This window comes from Oryzias latipes, chromosome 7, assembly GCF_002234675.1.
Source record: "Oryzias latipes chromosome 7, ASM223467v1".
Classification (NCBI taxonomy): Eukaryota; Metazoa; Chordata; class Actinopteri; order Beloniformes; family Adrianichthyidae; genus Oryzias; species Oryzias latipes.
This window is the reverse complement of record NC_019865.2, coordinates 5,255,935-5,278,124: the sequence shown is the minus strand read 5'-3', so window position 1 is coordinate 5,278,124 and position 22,190 is coordinate 5,255,935. Positions and strand designations below refer to the sequence as shown.

General features: G+C 41.2%; 2 protein-coding genes across 5 annotated transcripts; one reads left to right on the top strand and one right to left on the bottom strand.

Annotated features, from left to right (window-relative positions):
* The first annotated feature begins 529 nt into the window (after positions 1–529).
* Positions 530–21,861, top strand: gata5 (GATA binding protein 5). 4 transcript variants are annotated; one of them, XM_023956398.1, is made up of 8 exons: positions 530–1,009; positions 2,469–2,836; positions 10,593–11,137; positions 13,013–13,182; positions 17,368–17,496; positions 17,665–17,749; positions 17,829–17,956; positions 19,989–21,861. In XM_023956398.1, exons 3-8 carry the CDS (start codon positions 10,633–10,635, stop codon positions 20,106–20,108), a joined length of 1,137 nt encoding a protein of 378 aa, XP_023812166.1. In that variant the 5' UTR covers positions 530–1,009; positions 2,469–2,836; positions 10,593–10,632; the 3' UTR covers positions 20,109–21,861. The 4 variants fall into 4 exon arrangements, with proteins under 4 accessions (XP_023812166.1, XP_023812167.1, XP_023812165.1 ...); XM_023956399.1 differs by lacking the exons at positions 530–1,009; positions 2,469–2,836 and adding an exon at positions 10,080–10,379 and having other exon boundaries at positions 17,371–17,496; XM_023956397.1 differs by lacking the exons at positions 530–1,009; positions 2,469–2,836 and adding an exon at positions 10,081–10,379.
* Positions 4,712–6,336, bottom strand: LOC110015289. The gene is made up of 3 exons (XM_020704336.1): positions 6,237–6,336; positions 5,037–6,160; positions 4,712–4,958 (listed from the first exon to the last, which is right to left on the bottom strand). The coding sequence occupies exons 1-2, from the start codon at positions 6,334–6,336 to the stop codon at positions 5,358–5,360; spliced, it is 903 nt and encodes a 300-aa protein (XP_020559995.1). The 3' UTR covers positions 4,712–4,958; positions 5,037–5,357.
* Positions 21,862–22,190: the final 329 nt, after the last annotated feature.

The following is a 22,190-nucleotide window of genomic DNA, read 5'->3' as shown; positions in this document are numbered from 1 at the left end:
TTGTTTCTGTCATTTAAAGGAAACTTGAAATACCAAAAAGTACACAGAACCAAGAAGTATGCGGAACGAAATGCCAATCATGATGTTAATCCCATCCCTGGACAGCTGGGTAAATAGATCACATGTACCTTTGCCTGTATTCTATTGCTAAAATGCATTTATTTTTTATACCATTTCATCAGATGGGCTCTGTGAATTTGAAAAACAGCATTTCAGATACAAATATACTCTACCGATATATTTGGTCAACCTAAAAAATGGCCTTTACTTCACACATCAATGATTGCAGTTTTTGCTTTAAGGAGAGGCTGTAGACATCTTTGCTGCTCATGGAAACACTCTGGGAAGCCAGAAACACAGATTAATGAGACATAGTGTCTACTCAGCATTGCTATGTTTGAGTTCCAGGATGAGTTAAGGGCTGATATGAAGCTGCCATAGTAAATATAATATCTGTTGTGCTTTTTAAAAAGAAATTATTTGACCCTTCTTTCTGATGTCAAATTTGTAAACGTGAGCGTGAACTGTGTCTGCTGCTGAGTTCAGGACAGCCTGATAGAAGCTGACAGGCTAAAATGAAGCACTCAGATATGAACGTGGCAGACAGGAGCCAGTCTCTTATGGAGATTAGGCTGACTCCTACTCCACATTCCCCAGCGACGAGCAGAACATCAGGCTCCTACACTTCAGCCCTCTAAATCCTCTCTTCCCCCTCCAACTGCTCTCTAAGATGTTTCTGGTTGCGGTCTGAGGTTCGTCCGCTAAAGGAGAAAGTTCACGATACCGGAATGATCAGCCTGAGAGCAGAAAGATGGAGTCAGAGAGACCAACAAAAATATATGGCTCCATTATGGAGGATCGCTGAGATTTATGACACAACTGCAACTCCTGAAGGAGCCATAATAGAGACAGAGCGTGATAGGGTTGACAGGAACCTGACTGTGGAGGTCTGGACTCACATGGGTGGACTCATAGAACCAGACAAACCCACATTCTTTGATATCCAGAGGTAGATTTGCAATTTTTTTTTCATTTCTTTAAAGTCAAAATTACAGAAATAACAACAATAATGTTAAGTGAACGGAGATCGTGTGTAACAGCTTTAATTCTAAGTGAAGATTTGTTCTGTTCCAGATTGTAGCTTTAATGTCCATCAGAGCCTCTAACTTAAAGACCCACTCCAACCATCTTTTGAATAGGCACATTTAGCCGCCACACGGCAGTGCGCCTTGTGACCCGGGATGCCTTATATATGGATTGATTCTGGTCGTACTCACTGATGTTGAAGCGATTTTTCAGAGGTACACGGCGCTCTGTCAAAGATTTGGTCGGGTGTTATTGTAAATATGCTAACATGGCTAATGTATATTGGTGTTGGACTGTGTTTCTTTTACATGTTACCAACCAGGTTGGTAGTTAGTGTATTTAAAGCAACGTTTGTTCACCTTTTGGCACATCCTGTCAGGGGTCCCCACAGCGAATCAGCTTTGAAAGTTTTTTACGTCGGTTGCAAACAAAGTTTGGAGTTACAGGTTTTGTCGGTACGCCAATGTGGCTAACAAGTTCTAGACTGACCGACTGATTAACTTATCTCAAAGTCTTTTGTCTCATCCTTGTAGTTCGGTGTGTCTTACATACAACATAAGTTGGTAAATAGACCAATCATTGATGGTGTACCTTATAATCCAGTGTTCCCTGGTTGAAGAATTTGGGATTTTCAACGCGTTCCCAGTAGTCTTTAATTATGATGATGCTGTTTTTAGCCAAAATTCAAAAGCCTGTGTTGTTTTCGAGGACATAGTTTCTGCAGAGCGGCAGGAGTTCTTTAGAAATTTGTCTCTGAGTTGTGGGCAGGACCGTTGGCGTAGAGCAACCCCACCTCCTCTTCTCCTTCCCACTGCTGAGAGTTCTCTGTTCTCTGTTGGCATGTAGCAACTCTGCCCCCACTTCCCATCACCCATAGCTAAGCAATCTGTTGACACTCTCTCCCGCTAGCTTACAGCCCCTAATAACCACAAGCTAACATCAGCAGTGCAACAAAAATGGTGAGTAATATTGGAGCATTCCAGCCATACAGTTTAGCCAGATTCCAGCTCAGACAAAGACATACATTTGTCTTTTTGTCTACAAGTGGATGCATCAGAATGGAGCGGAGCAGGGAGATTGTTGCCCGCCAGCATGTTTTCTATGTCAAATTTTTACTCCTGATTTACAACGATTTGAACAAAGAAAAACTCAGAAATCCATTTTTGAGCTTAATTTTTATTTATACATGTCCTTTGTCATCAGAAAAATGCCACAAAAAGATGTTAAAAAAACACCAAAAACACAATTTTCATCAGAGTGGGTCTTTAAAACAAATTAACAGATGTAGTGCATTTCAAAGTAAAAGCATGTAAAAATGTTATGAACATTAGTTCTTCAAGTCAGCATCACCTTGTCAAGAATGTTATTTCATGTCATTACAGCTGCATTACAAGGAAATAAAGACATATCAACTTCCTGCCTGAGCGCTCCGCCTCATCGCCGTGGCCACAACATTACGTTTGATAAAGGCTTTTTTTGAGTGATGGATGAAGATTTTATGAGCATCAATTTGCACGGCTGACAAGAACTGAAGAGAATGCTCTAAAAAGCTGCAGCTTTGCTCTGCAGAGTCAACAAATTCCTGTGTGGAATTCCTCACTTATCTGGTGTATGGAAAGTAAGACGGAGGCTGGAATTCCTCTGCGGTCTGGAAGAATGTGGCCATAAAGGACAGTGGCATCATGTCAGGCGATGATCAAAGCCAGGAGGCATTTCCAACCCCCCTCCCTGCTGCCGGATGAATATGGAGGTGAGGAAAAACAACAGAAACTGCAGATATGAGACAAATTCATGCAATTTTAGCCTTACTGACATCACCACAAAGCGACGGGGTGAGAGCGGCCACTCAACACTCACTTAATTTATAAGGCCACTATCTGGAACTGGGAGCAGAGAAATGCTGCGTGTAAACCAGAGGAGGGGGGGTGGGGTGCTGGTGAGACGGCGTTGGTGCACGCAGAGGTTATGGTTGGAGGAACATATGCAAAACAAAGGATAATCTGGGAAATGACTGGGATTATGTGGAGAGAAAATTACAACAACTGTAAAACTGTCGCAGATCAAAAAAAAAATGTTCTTTGTTTCGTAAATTCAAAAGTTGCAGAAACTATTTTGATATTTTTTGTAATGTAACTACTAGAATTAGACAAATGCTTAAAGTCCCACTCTGATCTTTTGATGTATTTTCAAAGGGTTCCCAGTGGCCTGTAATTACTGAATGATGATGGCATTTTAGCCCAGATTTCTTATAACTCTCATTTTCGAGAACATAGTTTCTCCAGAGCGGCAGTAGTTTATCAGGAATTCACCTCTGAATTGTGAGCGGTATGATTGATGCAGAGCAACCCAGCCCCCCTTCCCATTACCAATAACTGAGCACTCTATTTAGGTGCTCTCCTACTAACTAACTCATTCTAACTTACAGATTCCAGCTCAGTCGAGTAAAACAAAGATGTACATGGATCTCTTTGTCTGCAAGTGAATCCATCAGAATGGAGCAAGGCAGATTTTCTACGTCACAAATATGATTTTTTTTCGAACGGCATTTATTCATCTGATCCTGATTCACAACAATTTGAATAAATAAATGTTCAGACATGCAGTTTTGATCTTCCTTTTTTTTTAGATATGTCCATCTTTTGAAAAATGCCACAAGACCGTGTTAAAAAACCACAAACATTGGAGTGGGTCTTTAACCCTTGTGCTATCTTAGATGACCCCACCCTTACATTGATGTGTTCTCCCTACCAGGTGGATAAAGGTGGAAAGATTTCATGTAATCCATGGACACCAGTGAAGTTCACAAATAATTGAAGAAAAAACGTTCAGAGCACTGTCTAGTGGGGTCTAGATGACCCAACTCCCAATGGTAAAGTGCCTAGGATGGCACAAGGGTTACAGCGTATTAAACTATAAAGCTTTTTGTAATTATGTACAATTGTGCCTGAGCAAAAACTGTGGCTGTTTTTGTTAACTTCCACAGGAAGCCCAGTCACTCCTTTTGTTTATTTATTTATTTGTTTGTTTTTTTGTTTGTTGTTGTTATTTCATTACCCTGACTACGTTCTATTTTTGAATAAAAACTAGAATTCTGTCCAATATGTGTTTTGTTTAAAGATAAATTTACTTCAAAATAAGAAGTAAAAATGAAGAAAATGCAATGACAAATGAAAAAGCTTATGAATAAAGTAAATAAATAATTGAGTACCTAATTTAGTTGGATAAAGGGGAAATTTTTCATTCACTCAGTATTCATCAGAGCTGTTAACTTTACTTCCTTTTTCATGCCTGAACTTAGATGTGTTAAAAACAACGACTGCAAAAAACGATAAATTCAGGTTGAGGTCTGCAGCTTTGCTCGTCTTTACTCTCATCTTGAAATAATCCAGGATCTAAAGATCAAATAAGTGTCTCTGTTATACTGAGCAAATAGAATTTCCCTGACATTTTATGCATAAGTCAATATTTTTTCCTTTTTCAGTTTAAACATTAAAATCATAAAGTGGACTTTAAAGAGCAAAACTTCTGGTTTTAGTTGGAACATGTGACACGATAATTGTCATGGGAAGCTAGGCAAGACAGATCCAGACGCTGGAACCCGGAAGGCAAACACAGGTGAGTTGAATGGTAACTAAAGGATTTTAATATTTCAGGATGACTTCAGATCTTTACGTGGCTGGAGACTGAAGTGAAGCAGATGAAGGAGCTTGAGGTAGTTATGGCTTGAAGCGAGGCTGGTGGTCGGAGTTGACTCGTGGCGTGGCTGGAGGTTGTTGTTGGCTCGAGGCGAGGCTGGAGGCTCTTGGTGTTCCGAGAGGTTCTGTGACTCAGGTAATCCGGTGACTCGGGTGTCCACTCGTGGTCAGAATGTCCTGCAGGCGAGGCAATACAAAATTTAGACGTGAACATGAACACTATGGCAAAACTAGACGAGAGACCAGGTTATGCACCATCTGGGGCAACGAACTGGTGATGAATGCTGGTTCTGGATCTCCTTAAGGTCTGGTCGGTGATGAGGTAAGTGGACACAGCTGGGATGCATCGGGATCCAAGCAGAGAGGCAAGGGGGAGGAAAGCTGACAGAGGCACCATGACAGTACCCCCCCCCCTCAACGACCGCCTCCGGGCGGTCCAGGACGCCGATCCGGGTGGGCCGGGTAAAAGTCTTCGATCAGGGAGGGTTCCGGTCCTGAGGAGCGGTCCTGGATCTCCCGCTTCCTCATACTGGACCCCTCCCAGTCGACCTGGAACTTGAACCCACGGCCACGGCGTCAGACATCCAATACCCGGCTAACCGTGAAGGGGGCGCCGTCGATGACACGGGCGGATGGAGGGGAAGCGGATGGCGGGCACAGAGGACTGTCCATAACAGGTTTTATTTGTGAGATATGGAATGAAGGGTGTACCTTTAGAGCTGCCGGGAAGGAAGGATTGATGATCCTGTCAATCTCGTTGGGTCCAATGTACCGTGGAGCCAGTTTCTGGGAGGTGTCTTGGAGTGGGATGTTACGTGCCGAGAGCCAGACCCTCTGTCCAGGCTGGTAAGTGGGTCCCACCACCCTGCGTCGATTGGCGATGCGGCAGTTGCTCTCCTTGGTGCGGAGGAGAGCAGCCTTGGTCTGGCGCCAGACGCGTTGGCAACGCTGGAGGTGTTGTTGGACCGACCGCACCGCCAAATCGAATTCCTGAGACGGAAACAGAGGTGGTGGGTACCCGAGGGCAGCCTCGAACGGAGACACCCCAGTAGCGGAGGAAGGATGAGCGTTGTGAGCGTACTCAATCCGAACCAGATACTGGGACGAGTCCTTGTGATTTTGTGCCACCAGACAACGGAGGGCCGCCTCCAGCTCCTGATTGGCCGTTAGACAGAGGATTATAGCCAGACGTGAGACTGACCGATGCTCCGAGGGCGGAGCAAAAGGCCTTCCAGACTTGCGAGACAAATTGGGGTCGCCGGTCAGACACAATATCTGACGGGATGCCACGGTGATGGAACACAAAGTTGACCAGGGTGTTAGCGGTTTCAGTGGCGTAGCGGAGGAAGGGGAATAAAATGAGCCATCTTGGAAAAACCCTCAATAACGATGAAAATGACAGTGTTACTATGAGAGGGTGGCAGACCAGTGACGAAATCAACTGCGGGGTGAGACCAGGGGCGGCTAGGATTGGGTAGTGGTTGGAGTAGTCCAGCTGGAGCAGAGTCCAAAGACTTAGAGCGGGCGCAGGTGGTACAAGCCGCGATGTACTCATCGAGAGGGCCAGTAAAACCTCTTACGAATGAGGCTGATAGTTCGATGAAGCCCACCATAACAGGGCACCTTAGAAGCATGCCCCCAAGAAATGACCTCGGCAATTTTCATCTTCTCATGAACATCTAGTAGTGGCCTAAGTTAGGCTGGGTGGTTGTTGGAGTTCCACAAAACTTCTATGAACTGGAGTTCCATGAACGCAACATGCCACATGTGGGATGGACTACCAGCTAATGTTTTTAGCCTTATAGACACATGGAGCGGTTGCCTGTGCTTATCTCAGTAAAAATGCATGGATGCACAATGTACATGGAGTGTTAAAAGATCAGGTTTATTTATTTTGAATAGTTTCACATGATAACAATGTTTCCATGCTAGAGTTCATGAGATCATCCCAGAGAGAGTCTCTGCTTCAGCTCCTGCAGTCACTCAAACTACGTCTTAAATTACGTGTAAATCCGAGCGCCCAGGCAGCGCGAGAGTGAGTGTGTGTGAGCGCAAGTTAAGGGTCTGTTGCCCTGTCCCCCGGAAAAGTAATAATAAAAAAAGGTTTCCTCCAAAGTACAGAGCCTGATTCTTGGAGTAAGCCCTGGCTGCAGAATTGCTCAATCAATCCCGGATCTCCGCTGCGTTTTCCGACCACGGTCAGAAACGTCATCGCAGGAAAGGTTCAACATTTTCCCGGGAGGGAAAAATAAAATCAGAGGACCTGATTATAATTATTGTCTCATTGAATAGAAAAATATAAGGTTCAGGAGGCCCGAGCAGGCTTGTTTCGCTTTCCACAGCTGCCTGGTCTGACTCTGTCGGTCCGCCAGCTCACCTCCTGCCAGCCGACATAAGGCACGATGTGAGCTCTGAGTGAATGGCGTAAGTATGAGGAGTGTTTCAACGGGGGACTTATAGACGTGGACGACCGGAGCTCCTATGTGGTTTGGTCCACACAAACCTTCAAACTACAAAAACAGAGTCGTCCATGTTTGCATCTTCTGGAGCAGGCAGATTGTCTCTATTTGCTATCTAATGTCAAAGCCGTGCAGATATCACTAAAACATGTCATCTCTCTGACTGGCACACCGCTGAGCGGGTATCGAGGAATAAGAGTCGATTTCCATGGATGAGCCAATGAGCGTTTAGATCCCGCCCACTTTCACTGATTGACAGATAGACTCATTCTCCTGAAAAAGCTCTTCATGAAATAAATACGCCATTGTGAAAAACAGCAACATGAAATAAAAACAAAGATACTTTGGAAAATATTGATTTTGAAATACAAGCTTCTGAAAAAAGACAGAATTATGATAATATTCAACATAATTAAAAATGAATATTTTAAAATGCTGTTTAAAAATAATGAACAGGTTTTTAAAGCAAAATGAAATATATTGAATAATATAATGGCTTATATAAAATCAGTGTGCAGGTTTTTCACAATTTCATGATCTTTTTATGTATTTATGAGAGATTTATTGGTTTATTGTGTATTTGCATGAGGCCATATTTATTTATTTAATTAAATATTTATTTATTTAATTATGAACAGTATAGGACTCCATAGTTTTGAACTTAAAAAAGACTGAAATTCATAAAATGAAAACAGATTATGCAAAATATTTGCAAATATTGCAAGTATTCGTGAAGTCATCTACATTTTCTTTCATTGCAGTTTTCATAATTTATAAAAACCTTTAACTAATTTGAAGTTTCAATGCATCCAACTACCTTCAACTAAATTGATTATGAATTTGTGCCATGAACAATACATTATAAATATGTTTTTTCTTTTCATTGAAATTTTGTAAAAAGAAACAAAAAAGAACTTCTGGATCTTCTGACATTCTGACCACAAGAGGGGGCTGATGAGACAGTTTGGGTTTTGGATTGTAAACAATTTATTTGTGGAAAACATTTTGAGTTTAGGGATTTCATTATCTCTTAATTTAATATCTCACCAAACATTTAACAAAATCAGAAAGACAAATTTAGATTTCAAATCAAAATATCTGCTTCCTCAAAGGTCTGTGCATGGGAACAATAAAGGTTTTTGCGTTTGTCATCATTTCAGTTTCCTGTCTTTGTCTGCTTTCACACAGAACTTCACATCAGTTCCGTACTGTTTCATTTATATTTATTTCAAATTGCACAAGTAAAAAATCATCCACAGAAAAAGCTGTTTATGTTAAAAATTATAAATAAAAGTGAATGATTTCTATCTGATGAAAATTTAGAATAAGATGAGAAAAAGAGATTTAGTCTATATATGAGGGTAAAAAAAGACAACAAATTCATATCTTGTCATAACAACAACAATAATTATAATAGTAATAATATAAAATATTATTGCTATAGTAATAAAATAAAATAAAATAAAAAATAATAATAAGGTTATTGAAAATACATTATAATGACTGTAGGTATTTAAAACATTTTTTAACTGTATTTAATGAGGATTCTTGGATTCACAGAGGAGGCCGTTCGGCCGCTTTGCCTACCTGAGAGATTAAGGCAGGAGACTTTTCTGCAGAAAACTCTCGCTTTATCCTTTGAGATTAAGATCTTCATCTAATATAAAACAATTTGACTTTTATGGCTCTTTTTAGTATAATTTGATTTCGTTTGCTTTGCAGGAAGCCTGTGGAAAAGCGTGCAGAAGCAGCTTTTAGCACAAAACATGAAATCAGAAAAACATGGAAAATACCTACTTTTACATGCACAAAAACCCTATTATATGTCATTATAATGTTTTTTGTTCTGGTTCGTTAAAGCCCATTTTCGTTTTTATTTCAGACTCTTTGTTCATTATTTTTGTTTTTATAATGATTTGATTTGATTTATTGGTTTATTTCAAGCATTAATTGTAGACGATATTACAAAGAAAATCTTACAAATATCAGACCCATTTAAAAAAAAGGATTGAACAAAATATGAGAAAACAACATTAGAGTGATTAATCATTAATAGAGAATTTCGTTGTGATGCGTACAAAACACAATGTCAATTTAGGTTCGTTAAATATAATGATAATTTTTAAAAGTTAATCTATATTAGGTTTTTTATTAATAAAAATAATTGGTCTATTTGCTAAAAAAAGTTTAAAAATTAGTAAAGCAACAAAATAAACTGTTTAAAATAGCAAATAAAGTCTTTTTTTTTATTAACAAAAAAACTATCAACTGCGTGTCAAAAAAATAAACGGAAATAACATTTTAAATACGTTTCTGCTGAATGTGAAAAGCCATTAATGTTAAAAACAAGAAGTCGTTTTTGCGGCATGAAAAGAGATTTTCTGTTGTTTTCCTGCAGTCCAGACGCTGCGCCTCTGCTGCTGCGGCCGTTTGCGCCGCTTCTGCGCCTCTGCTGCCGTTTTGCGCAGCTCCTCGTCTCCGTTATCGGCGCGCGCGACCTTAAAGAGAACATAAAGCTCCTCGTAAAACTGCTTTCACTTTCCGTCAATGTGACGAATCCGGCAACTTCAATTGGTTCTGGTCTCAATTTCAGTACAAGACACAAAACAAAACTTGTAGTCAAAGTTGAATTTATAGCTTTTGCTTGAATCTAACCCGTTTTATTAAATGCGATAGTTGAAACTAACGCGCTTTTGTGGGGGCCCTCTCCTCCTCCTCCTCTCAGCTCCTGTTGCAGGGTGAGGGAGGTAAGTCCTCCTCCACCGCCCTCCCACCTGGATCTACCTCTGATCCCCTGCGTCACGTGTTTCCCTCCGTACAAGTTTCGGCTGGAACGGAGAGCAGAGTCATATTAGCGGTTATCAGCGACTCCAAACCATCTTCACATCAAACCGGAGGCAGAGGAACGCTGCGGCCCGGGACAGTCCGCGCGCCCCTTCCCCACATCCGTCCATCGGGAAAAAAACTGGAATAAGTGTGCCACTCTCCATCCAGCTTCCATCGTTTTACGCGGAGCTCTGATGCGCTCCGGCTCCGCGGAGCGCACTACTTTATCAGGCGCGCGTCCTTATCTGGAGAAGATAAAGCCGCGGAAAGCCGCTGGGGGAAAGAGCCGCGTCCTTCCTGCGCGTTTATCGAGGTGATTCCATTCAAATATCTGCTGATAGATTCTTGATGAAGCTTTTTATCTGCGCGCTTCTGTTTCCGTTCTTGTTCTGGCTGAATATGAGGACGCGCGTGTCCTTTGTGTGTGTGCGTGTGTTCGTGCATGTGCTGATAAGCATGTTGATGACAGAGATCAGTGAATTTGTTCCGTTTCAGGGATGTGAATATGTTCTGTGTTTATGTGCAGGAACGTCTAAGGAGAAAAAGTTCAGGAGTTTTGGAGCAACATGTACCAGAGTTTGACCCCGTCCGCTTATGACGCCGGGAATTACATGCACCCCCCGGCCAGCTCTCCGGTCTACGTGCCTACCAACAGAGTTCCGGGAATGCTGTCCACCCTGCCCTACCTGCAGACCTGTGACTCCCCGCATCAGAGTCACAGCCTCGGCGGGCACCCCAGCTGGGCCCAGAACGCGGCAAACGGCTCCTCCTTTACGCCCGGCAGCCCCCACCCCGCGCACGGATTCTCCTACACGCACAGCCCGCCGGGCGGCACCGGCGGCGGCCGTGATGCCGCGTACCAGAGCCCGCTGGTCCTCGGGAGCGGAGCGCGCACAGAACAGTACGGGGGCGCGCTGGTGCGCTCCGTCGGGGGCTCGTACTCCAACCCGTACGCCGCCTACATGAGTCCGGACATCGCCACGTCCTCGTGGACGCCGGGGCCTTTCGAGAGCGGGGTGATCAGCCTGCAGGGCCGACAGGGGGGTCTGTCTGGGAGAAGATCCAGTCTGGGTAAGTCCGCTGGAAAACGCGCGTCAAAGTGGACGAAAATATGACGAAAACCCCCCCAGTTTTGATCTAGAAATAAAATTATTCTCAAGTCTGTTTAAGTGAAACTTGTAGACCCATAACCTTAAAAAAACGAAAATTACAAAAAAACAAAACAAAAAAAAATAAGGCCTTGTCTTTTGATGTTTTTACACTGTATTGTAATGTCTAGGTTTTACATGTTGTATTTCGTTTTTTTACATTTAATTCTGAACAGAAAAACAATAAACCAACAATTTAAGAGACTTGACTTATAGGCCTGCGCGGGTCACGTGCCCCCCCCCCCCCCCCCCCCCAAGGAGGCCAGATTGCATTTGAACAATCCACATTCTCCACAGAACAATCTGGTGATGTGTTAATTTAATCCCGCATTAATCTGGCGCCTCAATCCACAAACAAAGATCACAGCAGTTCTCACCTGGATCAACATCACATTACAGCGCACGCGCGTGGGAGAGGCGTCATGACCGTCTGACCCGTTTTCACCTTTACAGCTAAATTCATGAGAATCAATAATCCTTTCTTTTCTGAGGCAAATGAGACTCAAAGAATATTGATTGTATTAGTTTTTAGACATTTTAAAATTAATTTAAAAATAACAATAAGGACCATTTGTGAAGAAAAAAATGAATTAAACACAAAAAACAGGTAAACATTTTGGAGAAATGTATTAACCGAGTAAAGATACAGATACAAATGGATTAAAAAACGTACATTTTTTTAATTGTTAAACGAAATTAAAGCCTAAAACTATCAAAAATAATAATAATCAAAGTAAAGTGAGACAAAAATCTTAACCGAATAATCATAATCAAAATTGTTTTTAAAAATAGGTTTCCTAAAATATAAAGCCTTTTTATTTAGAAAATAAAACATGTAAACAAAATTAATATAAAAAAGAAATAGCAAAAGCAAAATATTATATGATCCAACAAAGTCGAAACATTCTTTAAATCAAAGAATTTTTTTTAGACAGTTTTATTTGTACTACAGTTCTGTTTTTAGCTTAATGCTGTTATGCTTTCAGGAAAGTTTGTGTTATAAAACACAGTCATTCATTCTCTTGAACTGGAGTTTAACCACATTCTGGAAAGCCCTGTGGATTATAAAAACAGAGAATAACATGAACATATGAACCCAGCACGCCAATGAAAAGAATTGTTTTGTTCAAAAATGTCTTTACATGAAAATTAATGTCGTTTAAAAATATTTAAAGCTATTATGTTTTAGGAAAATCATTTTAACTCTAGTTTCCTCAACTGAGAAGAAGCTTTTATTTGTTTTAACCCTGAAGAATCCATGGAGTCAAATTTGACCACTGTTTTTTTTATTATTTATTTTTACATTTTTCCTATTTGTTTTTTTTTTTCTGGCCTCTGTTAATTGCTCTAAATAAGTGTTGACAAAATTCTGCTTCTTTGTTGTTTCGTATCTTTTATTTAAATCCGTTCTGCTGATATTTTTTCCGAGATCTTAAAAAGTTTCCAACCAAAACAGAACAGGCGTCATGTCCTCAGGCACCAGCTGTCTGAACTCGTTGATTCCAGGAGTCCGTCGGGTGTCAGAGCCCTGATGGATAGGGGGGGGGGGGGGTCTAGGTGGTGGTGGTGGGGGGGTCCTCCTCTCCGCCTCCCGCTGACTCACTTCATCACAGCGAGAGGAGGTGAAGGAGCGTAGGGTTACATTCCTCAACTGACGATTTATCACCCCCTCCCAAAAAAAAAAAAAAAATCTATGGCCTAATCTATCTTAGAAGTTGAGAGGAAGAAAACAGGGAAGATGATTTTGCATCCTAGCAACAGCGATGACACGAGGGATTATCTCTGTTCTGCTGCTCAGACCTCTTGGACGACATGCCCACCGAGGGCCGGGAGTGTGTCAACTGTGGCTCCGTGTCCACGCCGCTGTGGCGCAGGGACGGCACCGGGCACTACCTGTGCAACGCCTGTGGCCTGTACCACAAGATGAACGGCATCAACCGGCCGCTCATCAAACCACAGAAGCGACTGGTAAGACCTCACCACACCTTCAAAGGGAACTTCCTGCTCAGGTTTCTGACTGTTTACCTAGACTGCTGTCGCTAAACCTACCGCAGAAAGACTTCTGAATAATAAATAGAAAACTGAAAAATGTGTATTTGAGTGAATTCCAAGAGCAGTAATAACGAATGAAGAAATATAAAATAATGTTTGTTTACAGTGTGAAGAAGGGAAGGAGAGCTTTAGAGGTGCAGAAACTCCAGAGGAATAAAGCTGATGAGTCACAATGAAGTCGTTGGAAAGAGTAGAGGAAGCTGAGATCAGAAGTGAACTTTTGTGAACAACAGTTTGGTTTCACACTGAGGAAGAGAGTCATAGATTCAGTTATTTGCTTTGAAGATGGTGCTGGAGAAGAACAGAGAAGGTCAGAGAGAACTGGATTTGTATCTTTGCAGATCTAGAGAAAATCTATGACAGGATGCAGAGAGAGGAGCTGTGGTTTGGATGAGAGCTGGAGGACAGCGCTGAGATGTTCTGTCGGCGTGACAGAGGATCAACTTTGAGCTCCTGCTAGTTTGCTGTGGTTAGACAGGAATCTCTGTGGACCAGGGTGTTTGCAGATGACACTGTGATCTGTAATGAGAACTAAAAGCAGGTGGAGGAACATCTAGAGGAATGAAGGTTTGCTCTGCAAAGGAGAGGAATGAAGACAGAGTATCTGTGTGTAAATGAGAGGAACTCAAGAGGAACGGTGAGGTTACAGAGAGGAGCAGAGGTGAAGAATGTGGAGAACTTAAATAATGGTGGTGATGCCAATTTAGCTGAAAAAAGTGATAAAAAGCTGAAAAAGTGTGAGAAACACTTCAAAATTTTAATACAACTTTAACCAAGTACAAAATTTGTTACCTTTTTATCTCTTCAGGTGAATTTGTACTAATGTCGGCACAAAAGGAGTATTAAAAGATTTATTTTAGTGGAATCTAGGACATAGTTTCTGCAGAGCAGCAGGAGTTAATCAGAATTCACCCATGAGTTGTGGGCGGGACTGTTGGGGAAGAGTAAGCCTGCCTCAATTTCCCATCATCCCTTTGTTTACATGCTCCACTGCCAGCTTATAGCCCCTCACACCCCCAAGCTAACATTACCAGAGCAACAGGAATCTTGATCAATATTGGAGCAATGCAGTTGAACAGTTCTGAGCCAGATTCCAGTTAAGACGAGGAAAACAAAGACGTACGTGGGTCTGTCTGTCTGCAAGTGGGTGCATCAGAATGGAGCGGAGCAGGGAGCTTGTGGTCGGCTGTTGTAGCTCCAACAAAATACCTACTAGCTTTTTCCAACAGCACGTTTTTGTCTGCTCCAGATTTACAATGATTTCACTAAAGACATACTCAGGAATTAAATTTGAAGCTCAAATTTCTTTATATATGTCCTCCATCATCAGAAAAATGCCACAAGACTTTGTTAAAAAAAAAAAAGGCAAAAACCCAATTTTATTGAAGTGGGTCTTTAAGACTTTCTTTCTTTACGCTACTGGAACATAAAAAGTACATTTCCAAAACATGGTGTAAGAAAAACTAATAGTAACGCCAGAAATGTTCCTGCCTTGAGTGAAATATTGCTAAAGTGTAATAAAATCATGAATAAAACTATGTTTTTGCAGACAACATTTTTCTTTAGTGTAAGCAGGACAGAATTCAATTGGTGAGGATGAAACAAGGTGAAGCTTGTTGTTGAGTCCTGTTTATGGTCACACTGAAGGTTTCACAGCTGCATGCTTCCCAGAAACTTGCTTTTCTACAGCAGCTGCAGGTCCCCCAACAATCCACCGTGACGGTGGTTTTTTTTTTCAGTTTTTATTTGTCCTGCACTGACCTTGCCCTTGGGATGGGCTGTTTATAGACAAGGCTTTCTACTCCAACGCAGCCCTCTGCTGCTGCTGCTGTTGTTCACAATTAGAAATATTTAACCTTCATGCTATCCAATGGGGTCAAGATGATCATTGACGTGTTCGCCCTACTATGACAAAGGTGGATAAAGGTGGAAAGATTTCATGTAACCAGTGAAGATCACAAATGATTGAAGAAAAAAGGTTCAGCGCACTGTCTAGTGGGTATAGATGACCCAACTCCCAATGTTAAAGTGCCTAGGATAGCACAAGGGTTAAGAGAGGACACGGGGAAAGGGTTCCTGGTTTAGGATCTCAGATTAACTGACCTGCACTGGAAAAATTGTCCTCAAAACAAGTTAAAAATGATAGAGATTAGAAGGTTTTTTTTACTTGTTATAATGATAAAAAAAAGTCTGCCAATGGAAAATAGAAGATTTCTTGGATTAGAAACTTAAAGGCCCGTTCACACCGGGACGAATTTCGCCGGCGAATTTCGCCGGCGATTTTCGCCGACGATTAACGCCTCGTGACTAAACAAAGGGCACCAATGAGAGTGTGCACACCGACGCGAAAAAACGCCACGCGTCAAAACGTCAAAAAAAAAAACGCCTCGGGTTCGTTTTTTTTTTTTTTGACGCGTCGCGTCGAAATCTATTCGACCAATGAGAATGGCGCTTTTGCACACGTGTCTGGAGCTTCTGAAGTTACAGTAAAACACAACTTAGGGGCGCTCAAACACAAAACTGCCTTGCTGAGCACACATACCAGCGAAGAAGATAGACGTCCAGTAGCGTCTACACTGCCGCGAAGAAATAATGACGGACATTCTAAAATATCCCCGAACCAAGTACCAGTTGGAACTACTGGTGCTTGAAATATTCATGTTTTCTTTGTATTATTCTGACAAGTGCGTAAATACTTGCTCTCTTCTTCTGAGTGAAAAGCGACTTTAAGAAGCGTAAAGTTGCGCAGCGCCACCTTGTGTACAGGAGTATTTCTGTTTACATTAAGCGCCATCTAATGTCAGGGAATGAAATTGCATGTTTGCTCGGCTCATCGTCAGCGAAAATCGCCTGGGTGTGAACACAAAAAACGTGGCGAAAAACGCCTGCCGAATATTCGTCCCGGTGTTAAGGTTTCTCAAAATAAAATTGTATTTTCTTCTTTTTTATTAGACTAAAAAAAAAGGCAGAATAATCACAAAAACGCTCATTAACGCTCATATTTATGTATATTGCTCATACAATTGGAAATATGTCGTAAAGAGTTTCAGATTATTAAAAAGAATATATTTATACGATTATTTTATCTTTTAAGTGCTACAACAGTTCAACTTTCCTTATTTCCTAAGTACAAAAAGAATTACACAATTTAAGAAAAAATGTCCTAAAAATGAAGTGTAAATGTTTGTAAAGGTTCAGATTCCTGTGCTGTTGTTTCAAAAATACATTTTTTGTTTGTCATAAGTCAAGTTTTCTTTAAACAGTCAAGTCTGTTTACTGAAATAACAAAATTCACTAATAAAACTTCTGCTTAAAAAAATTATGTAAAGGGCAAAAAAATTCTTATTAGAGATTTTGCTTAAAATAAGATAATAAATGACTCAACAAGTCATTGCAAATCGTTACATCATAAAAGTTTTGTTTCATTTCAGGTTTAATAAGATCTTTAAACTAGAAACTCGACAAAAACACTGAGATTTTGTGTTTTTGCTGTCTGCATCTGAGCAAATCCTTCCACCAAAGTGGAGACTTTTTAATCGGAAGTTCTTTTAAATTTTGCTAAAATTAAAGAGAAAAAAGTTGGCAGAAACACATCCAAGGGAACTTTGAAGCACGGAGGTGTAAGAATGATGGTCGGACAGCATCTCTCTCAGAAAACCTGAGCGGTTACAAAATCCTCCATGAACCTTGAGCACGGTGGCGTCAAAAGTCCTCAGGATTTTTTTCAAAACTCGGACATTTCAAACAGAAACGTTTAGTTAAATATTGCATTATTTGCAGCTTTATTTAACTTTTTGAAGCCTCAGAGCTCAGAAGAAAACTATTCTGTTATCAAACAAAGGAATAAATAAAACACTGAAGTTACTGTCAATTGCAGAGAGATTTAAGGACCACTAAAGGCTGTGTGGAACGAAGATTAGGATTCTTTTAAAGCTAAAAATGTACAGATGCTGCTTTTTTTTATGAAAACGAAGAGACAAAAAATAATACAAAGGGAAGGACTTCTTTATTTTCATGATGTGGGGAGGACAATCAGAACCTGCTGAAGGAACTGCGTTGTTCAGATGTTAAAAGCTGACAGACTCCTGCTCTGATCTTCAGCAGAGCACGTCCCGCCGGGCCGGCCTGTGTTGCACCAACTGCCACACCAGCACCACCACGCTGTGGAGGCGCAACGCAGAGGGGGAGCCGGTCTGCAACGCCTGCGGCCTCTACATGAAACTACACGGGGTACGTCCTTCTCTGATAGCGGGTCATTGTTGGTGTTGTGCAGAACCTCTTCAAGGACAGCCTTATCAGTGTAGGCGGAGAGCTCGTGCGGGTTGTCGGAACACCGAGGCTCCTGTTGTGGGATTGGGAGGTCGGCTCAGCTAATCTGTGTTGCTCCACTCCCACCAGGTGCCCAGACCTCTGGCCATGAAGAAGGAGAGCATTCAGACCAGGAAGCGTAAACCCAAACTCCCCAAAAACAGAACATCTGCAGGTAGGTGAAAAGTTTCCAAGAAATCCGCTCGTCTCGTATGTTCGTCAGAACATTTACAGAGTTTATATTAATATTTTAGGGTCCCTCATCTCTGACACCGGCTCCCCATCCTCCCTCTCAGTTTCAGAACACGCCTCCACCGTCAAGAGTGAACCCACCCTGGCGCCATCGCCCTACGCAGGACAGACTGTCACATCGGGGACTCAGGTAATCTGTCTATGGGACACCAGAGAAGAGGAGAACTTCCCTCCTCATGAAACATCACCATGACAACAAGGCAGCAGAGCAGCTGAAATTTTAGATGTAGAGAATCACTACACGAGTCCTTCATTTAAGCTTCTGTGAGGAAGTTCTGATCTATATCAAACAGTTGATGTCATCCAAGCAGATTGTTTCTTCGTTTAATGATTCAAATCATGACTAAGCTGGAATTAGAAGAAATCCAAAGGTCAGTTTCTCTAGCTGATCCCTCTCAGACCTGATGAATCATCTGCAGCTTTAGGACTCCAGGGAACCACAATTTAGATCCATCATCCACATGGGGAGAAAACAGGAAAAAGTGGAATACCATCCCAGGATCAAAGTGAGCTCACGAACATGAGGACTCAGCCAGGAGGTCATCAAATGACGCACAAGGACCTGGAGAGAAGAGCAGGCCTCACTTGACTCAGCCCGGGTCAGAGTTCATGATCCAATGGTCAGAAAGAGACTTTAGGACAAACATGGATGGAAGAAGAAAGAGCAACAAAAACTCAAAGACAAAAACATCTGGATTGTCTCCAAAACCTTTTGGACAAAAGTTTTTTGGACTCACAACACAAAGGAGAAACTTTTATTAGAAGGATAACAGTCAAACACGGTGGTGGAAATGTGATGGTTTGGGCGGCTTTGCAGCTTTAGAATGTGGACCACCCGAGATTGAATCCATTTGTTTGCCAGAAAATCCCAGAGAGCTTCCTGCATCAGTTCCCAAGCTTTGACTGAGGAGCATTTTGGTTCTAGAGCAGAACAATGGATAAAGATGAAGGCTCTGGAAGTTTCTTGTCAACGTTTGGATTTAATTCATGTTTATGACCCTAAAGCCTTCGTCATAACCACCCTTAAAGGTGGATGTGGGTTGACAGACATAAAATGAGCAAACCTGTTCGGAGCAGGTGGTCCACACAAAATATCAAGATTCTAGACCGCTCCATGAACCTGTAGAGCAGACAGGTGGTAGTGTACAACACCGAAGGGTAAGTTAAGAAGTATGAGAAGAAAGCAAGTCGTACGGATTTTTATTTTTTAGAGCCTCCCAAAGCCTCCAGACTGCGCAAAGACTTGTTAAACTGTTAGAACTGAAGAAATTAGACAACCATAGCACTGTTTGTGTGGACATCCGTTCACACCCCATGCGTAAAGCATTTGGGGTCAGCAAGGGACCAGTAGGTACACGTTACAACTGGGATGGGACATAAGGACACCGTACATAATACGTCTGTTGAACTAACACTAGCTCTACGAATACTTCACGATACTTTTACCACACGCACAACAATGACGTCCATTGAGGTGGCCTTATGAGGCTCAAAGGAACTACGAGACACACCTGTGCTCCTCTTAAGATGCAGCAGCTCCTCTATACTACCCTATACTACGGGCCCGGATAACCCAAAAATCTGCAACACCCCTTCAGGTCAACGCCCCCTACAGGTGCATGTGACGAAGGCTTAAAGAGTCATTCATGCTGGAATATCTTGAAATGTGTTTCAGTGTCAATACTTCTGCTAAAAGTGGGACTAAGACCAGTAAACACTTGATTCATAAACTGTCAGGAAGTTTTGAACTTTTTTTATAAAACAGAAACATTAACATCTCTTTATACACTGTAAAAACAGGCCCGTTGGACATAAGTCAAAAATTCTTAGCCCAACGTCACATTTTCTTTAAACAAGCAAATAAAAATGTTAGTGTCAAGAATTCCTGTTTTAATAATGAAATCCTAGCCATTTTTGATGAGATCATTTTCTTGCAAGATAGAAAATAAGACAATTTCTCTTGAAACAAGGGTCTTTTTACTTTTTTAAAATTTGTTTTTTGCCGTGTTAAGGGCTATCCATCTTTTTGCATTTGTTCAATAATGTCAATGATTTAATTGCTGTAAAAATCAGTTTGGGTGAAGCTGGTCTCAGAACCTCAAGCTTTAGCCGTTCACAAAGAAGAACACATTCACAAAGATCTCACGTCTTCTTCTCTGCAGACGGCCTCCCAGTTGGACAGCTCAGAACCCGGACACGTGGACATTAAATACGAGGATTACCCCTTTACCCCCACCTCCATGGCTCCACATAACTCCTGGTGCGCTCTGTCTCAGGCATAAGCAGGACTGCCGTTTGGACTTAACCGGGCTTCGTCTGTGACTCATGGAAGAACCCAGTTGGATCAGCATTTAAAGCGGGAAAAATGGCGACAGGATTTGAGGACTTGTGTGTTTCTTTTCAGTGGGTGCTGCTCACAGGGAAGAACACAAACACACACGAAGCGTTTCAAACCGATGGCCGTTGTCCAATTAAAAAGCCACGTTTCCTCAAAATCACAACTACCTACTGCCTGAAGGCGTGTGCGTTTTGGAGAAACATTAGGACCGTGGGGTGGAATGTAAAGAGATAAGGGTACAGTAACCAGCTTTAATAGCTCATAAAGGTTTTCGGCTGCTGGATTTCACCCTCACTGCTTTCGACGGAGTTTCACGAACAATTTCCCCAAGACATCATCGTTGCAAAGAAAAAGACTTTAAAAAATCATCAAAAAATCCCTTTTTATGGCTGTTGAACTCGTCTCATTACCGACATGTAGATGATTAACTTTTATTGGCACATTATTTATGTTGAGATAAGGACAGTTAAAAGTCATTGTTGACACTAAAAGCAGCCTGTTATAAACCCCTGCTCCCCTCACTGAAGGGCTGTTGCTTTGTGTACGCCGAAGACACGGAGCTTAGATTACATTTATTTTTACGAGACCGCACACATAAACTGCGTCTTGTAAAAAGTCGCCCTGAAATCAGGACCAGTGGCTTGGATTCCACATACCGGAAGACGACCGCGCTCACGTTTGACATTAAAGTGCAATGACTGAACTTATGGAGAAATGAAGGAGGCGTGAAATTATTGTAAATCTTATCTTAGAATAATCTTATCCGCAGTTTTGTAAGGGAATTTTATTGCTATAAATTTCTTAAGACTTTTTCAGCTCCTGTTTTATTTTTGATGCCCGTTTGGAATCTGTTCAGGTTGAATCATTTTATAAATCGCTCTGCTGTTAACTGAATGTTCATAACCAACATCTGTCAAAAGGTGAATGATATGAGCTCGAGCGCACTAATCGAACAAAATCTGATGCAACCCATGAGTGTGTGAAGCAGAAATGTACGGTGGCCCCGCAAAAACATTTAAAAGATTACAATTAAAAAAGAAAAACAAATAATCAGAAAATAAATCATCACTGCATTCTAGAAATGAAAACAAAATTCTAGAAACCAGAACGAGACTCCACAATATCTAAGCTTAAAAAAATAAAAAGGTAAACATTTGGAAAAACAAAATTAATTTGCAGAAATCAAAATGAAAACAAAATAAGAAACAAGTAAAGGTAAATAATATGGGATGTCACTGATTGGATGAGGACATTTGTCCCCCTATCTTCAGACAGAAGATATTTCTTTAAGCTTTTGACAACATCAGCCGTTACAAAAGTTCAGTGGTTGCTTTATCAGTTCATTCTTCTGTTTTCCCTCCTCTTCAAAACAATTAACGCCATCATCCAATCAGTGACATCCCATAATACCTATCTTTACCAGTTCCTTATTTTGTTTCAATCTTTATAAATTTCGCTTTGATTTTTGGAGATTACTTCTATTTTTCCAAAATAATTTTTGTTTTTACGTTTTGGTTTCTAGAATTTTGGTATGACTTTGAAAATGTGATGTTTTTCCTTTTTTAATTTTGATCATTAATATTTGCACTTCAGGGCCACTGTAGAAGTGTTCATTAATAATAAAAATGACACATAAAGGGTTTTGCTTTAACCTGAACGTTTTCTGTTTAAATAAAAAAAAATGACATTTTACTGAATATTCCAAAAAACTTCCACAGGATTTTTCTTTCAACTCGATCCAAATCACATGTTTCTAACAAGCATTTAGACTTGATCATTGTAGTGCTTTAACAGGTTACATGAAACTTTTTTAACCTGTAAACTAATTTCAGGGGTTGCCCAGCAACCAATGTTTTTGTGCTAAACAAATATTTATAAGGTTGGGACAGGAACTGCATGTTGCTTTGTCACAGTGGTGCAGAGAAAGTGATCGACTTTTGCCCAAAAGACATAGGAGAAACGGTCAAAATTCAAATGAAAGGCTGCTTCCTGTCTGCTTTCACACTAAGAAACTCCTCCAAACTCA

What these genes read in the sequence shown, in the direction of transcription:
- LOC110015289 (XM_020704336.1), bottom strand. Translation starts at nt 6,336, where the DNA reads ATGAGTACATCGCGGCTTGTACCACCTGCGCCCGCTCTAAGTCTTTGG. An exon ending in CCCAATCCTAGCCGCCCCTG is followed by an intron (nt 6,161 to 6,236) that starts GTCTCACCCCGC and finishes ATCGTTATTGAG; the next exon opens with GGTTTTTCCAAGATGGCTCA.
- gata5 (XM_023956398.1), top strand. Translation starts at nt 10,633, where the DNA reads ATGTACCAGAGTTTGACCCCGTCCGCTTATGACGCCGGGAATTACATG. An exon ending in TCAAACCACAGAAGCGACTG is followed by an intron (nt 13,183 to 17,367) that starts GTAAGACCTCAC and finishes TCTGATCTTCAG; the next exon opens with CAGAGCACGTCCCGCCGGGC. An exon ending in TCTACATGAAACTACACGGG is followed by an intron (nt 17,497 to 17,664) that starts GTACGTCCTTCT and finishes CACTCCCACCAG; the next exon opens with GTGCCCAGACCTCTGGCCAT.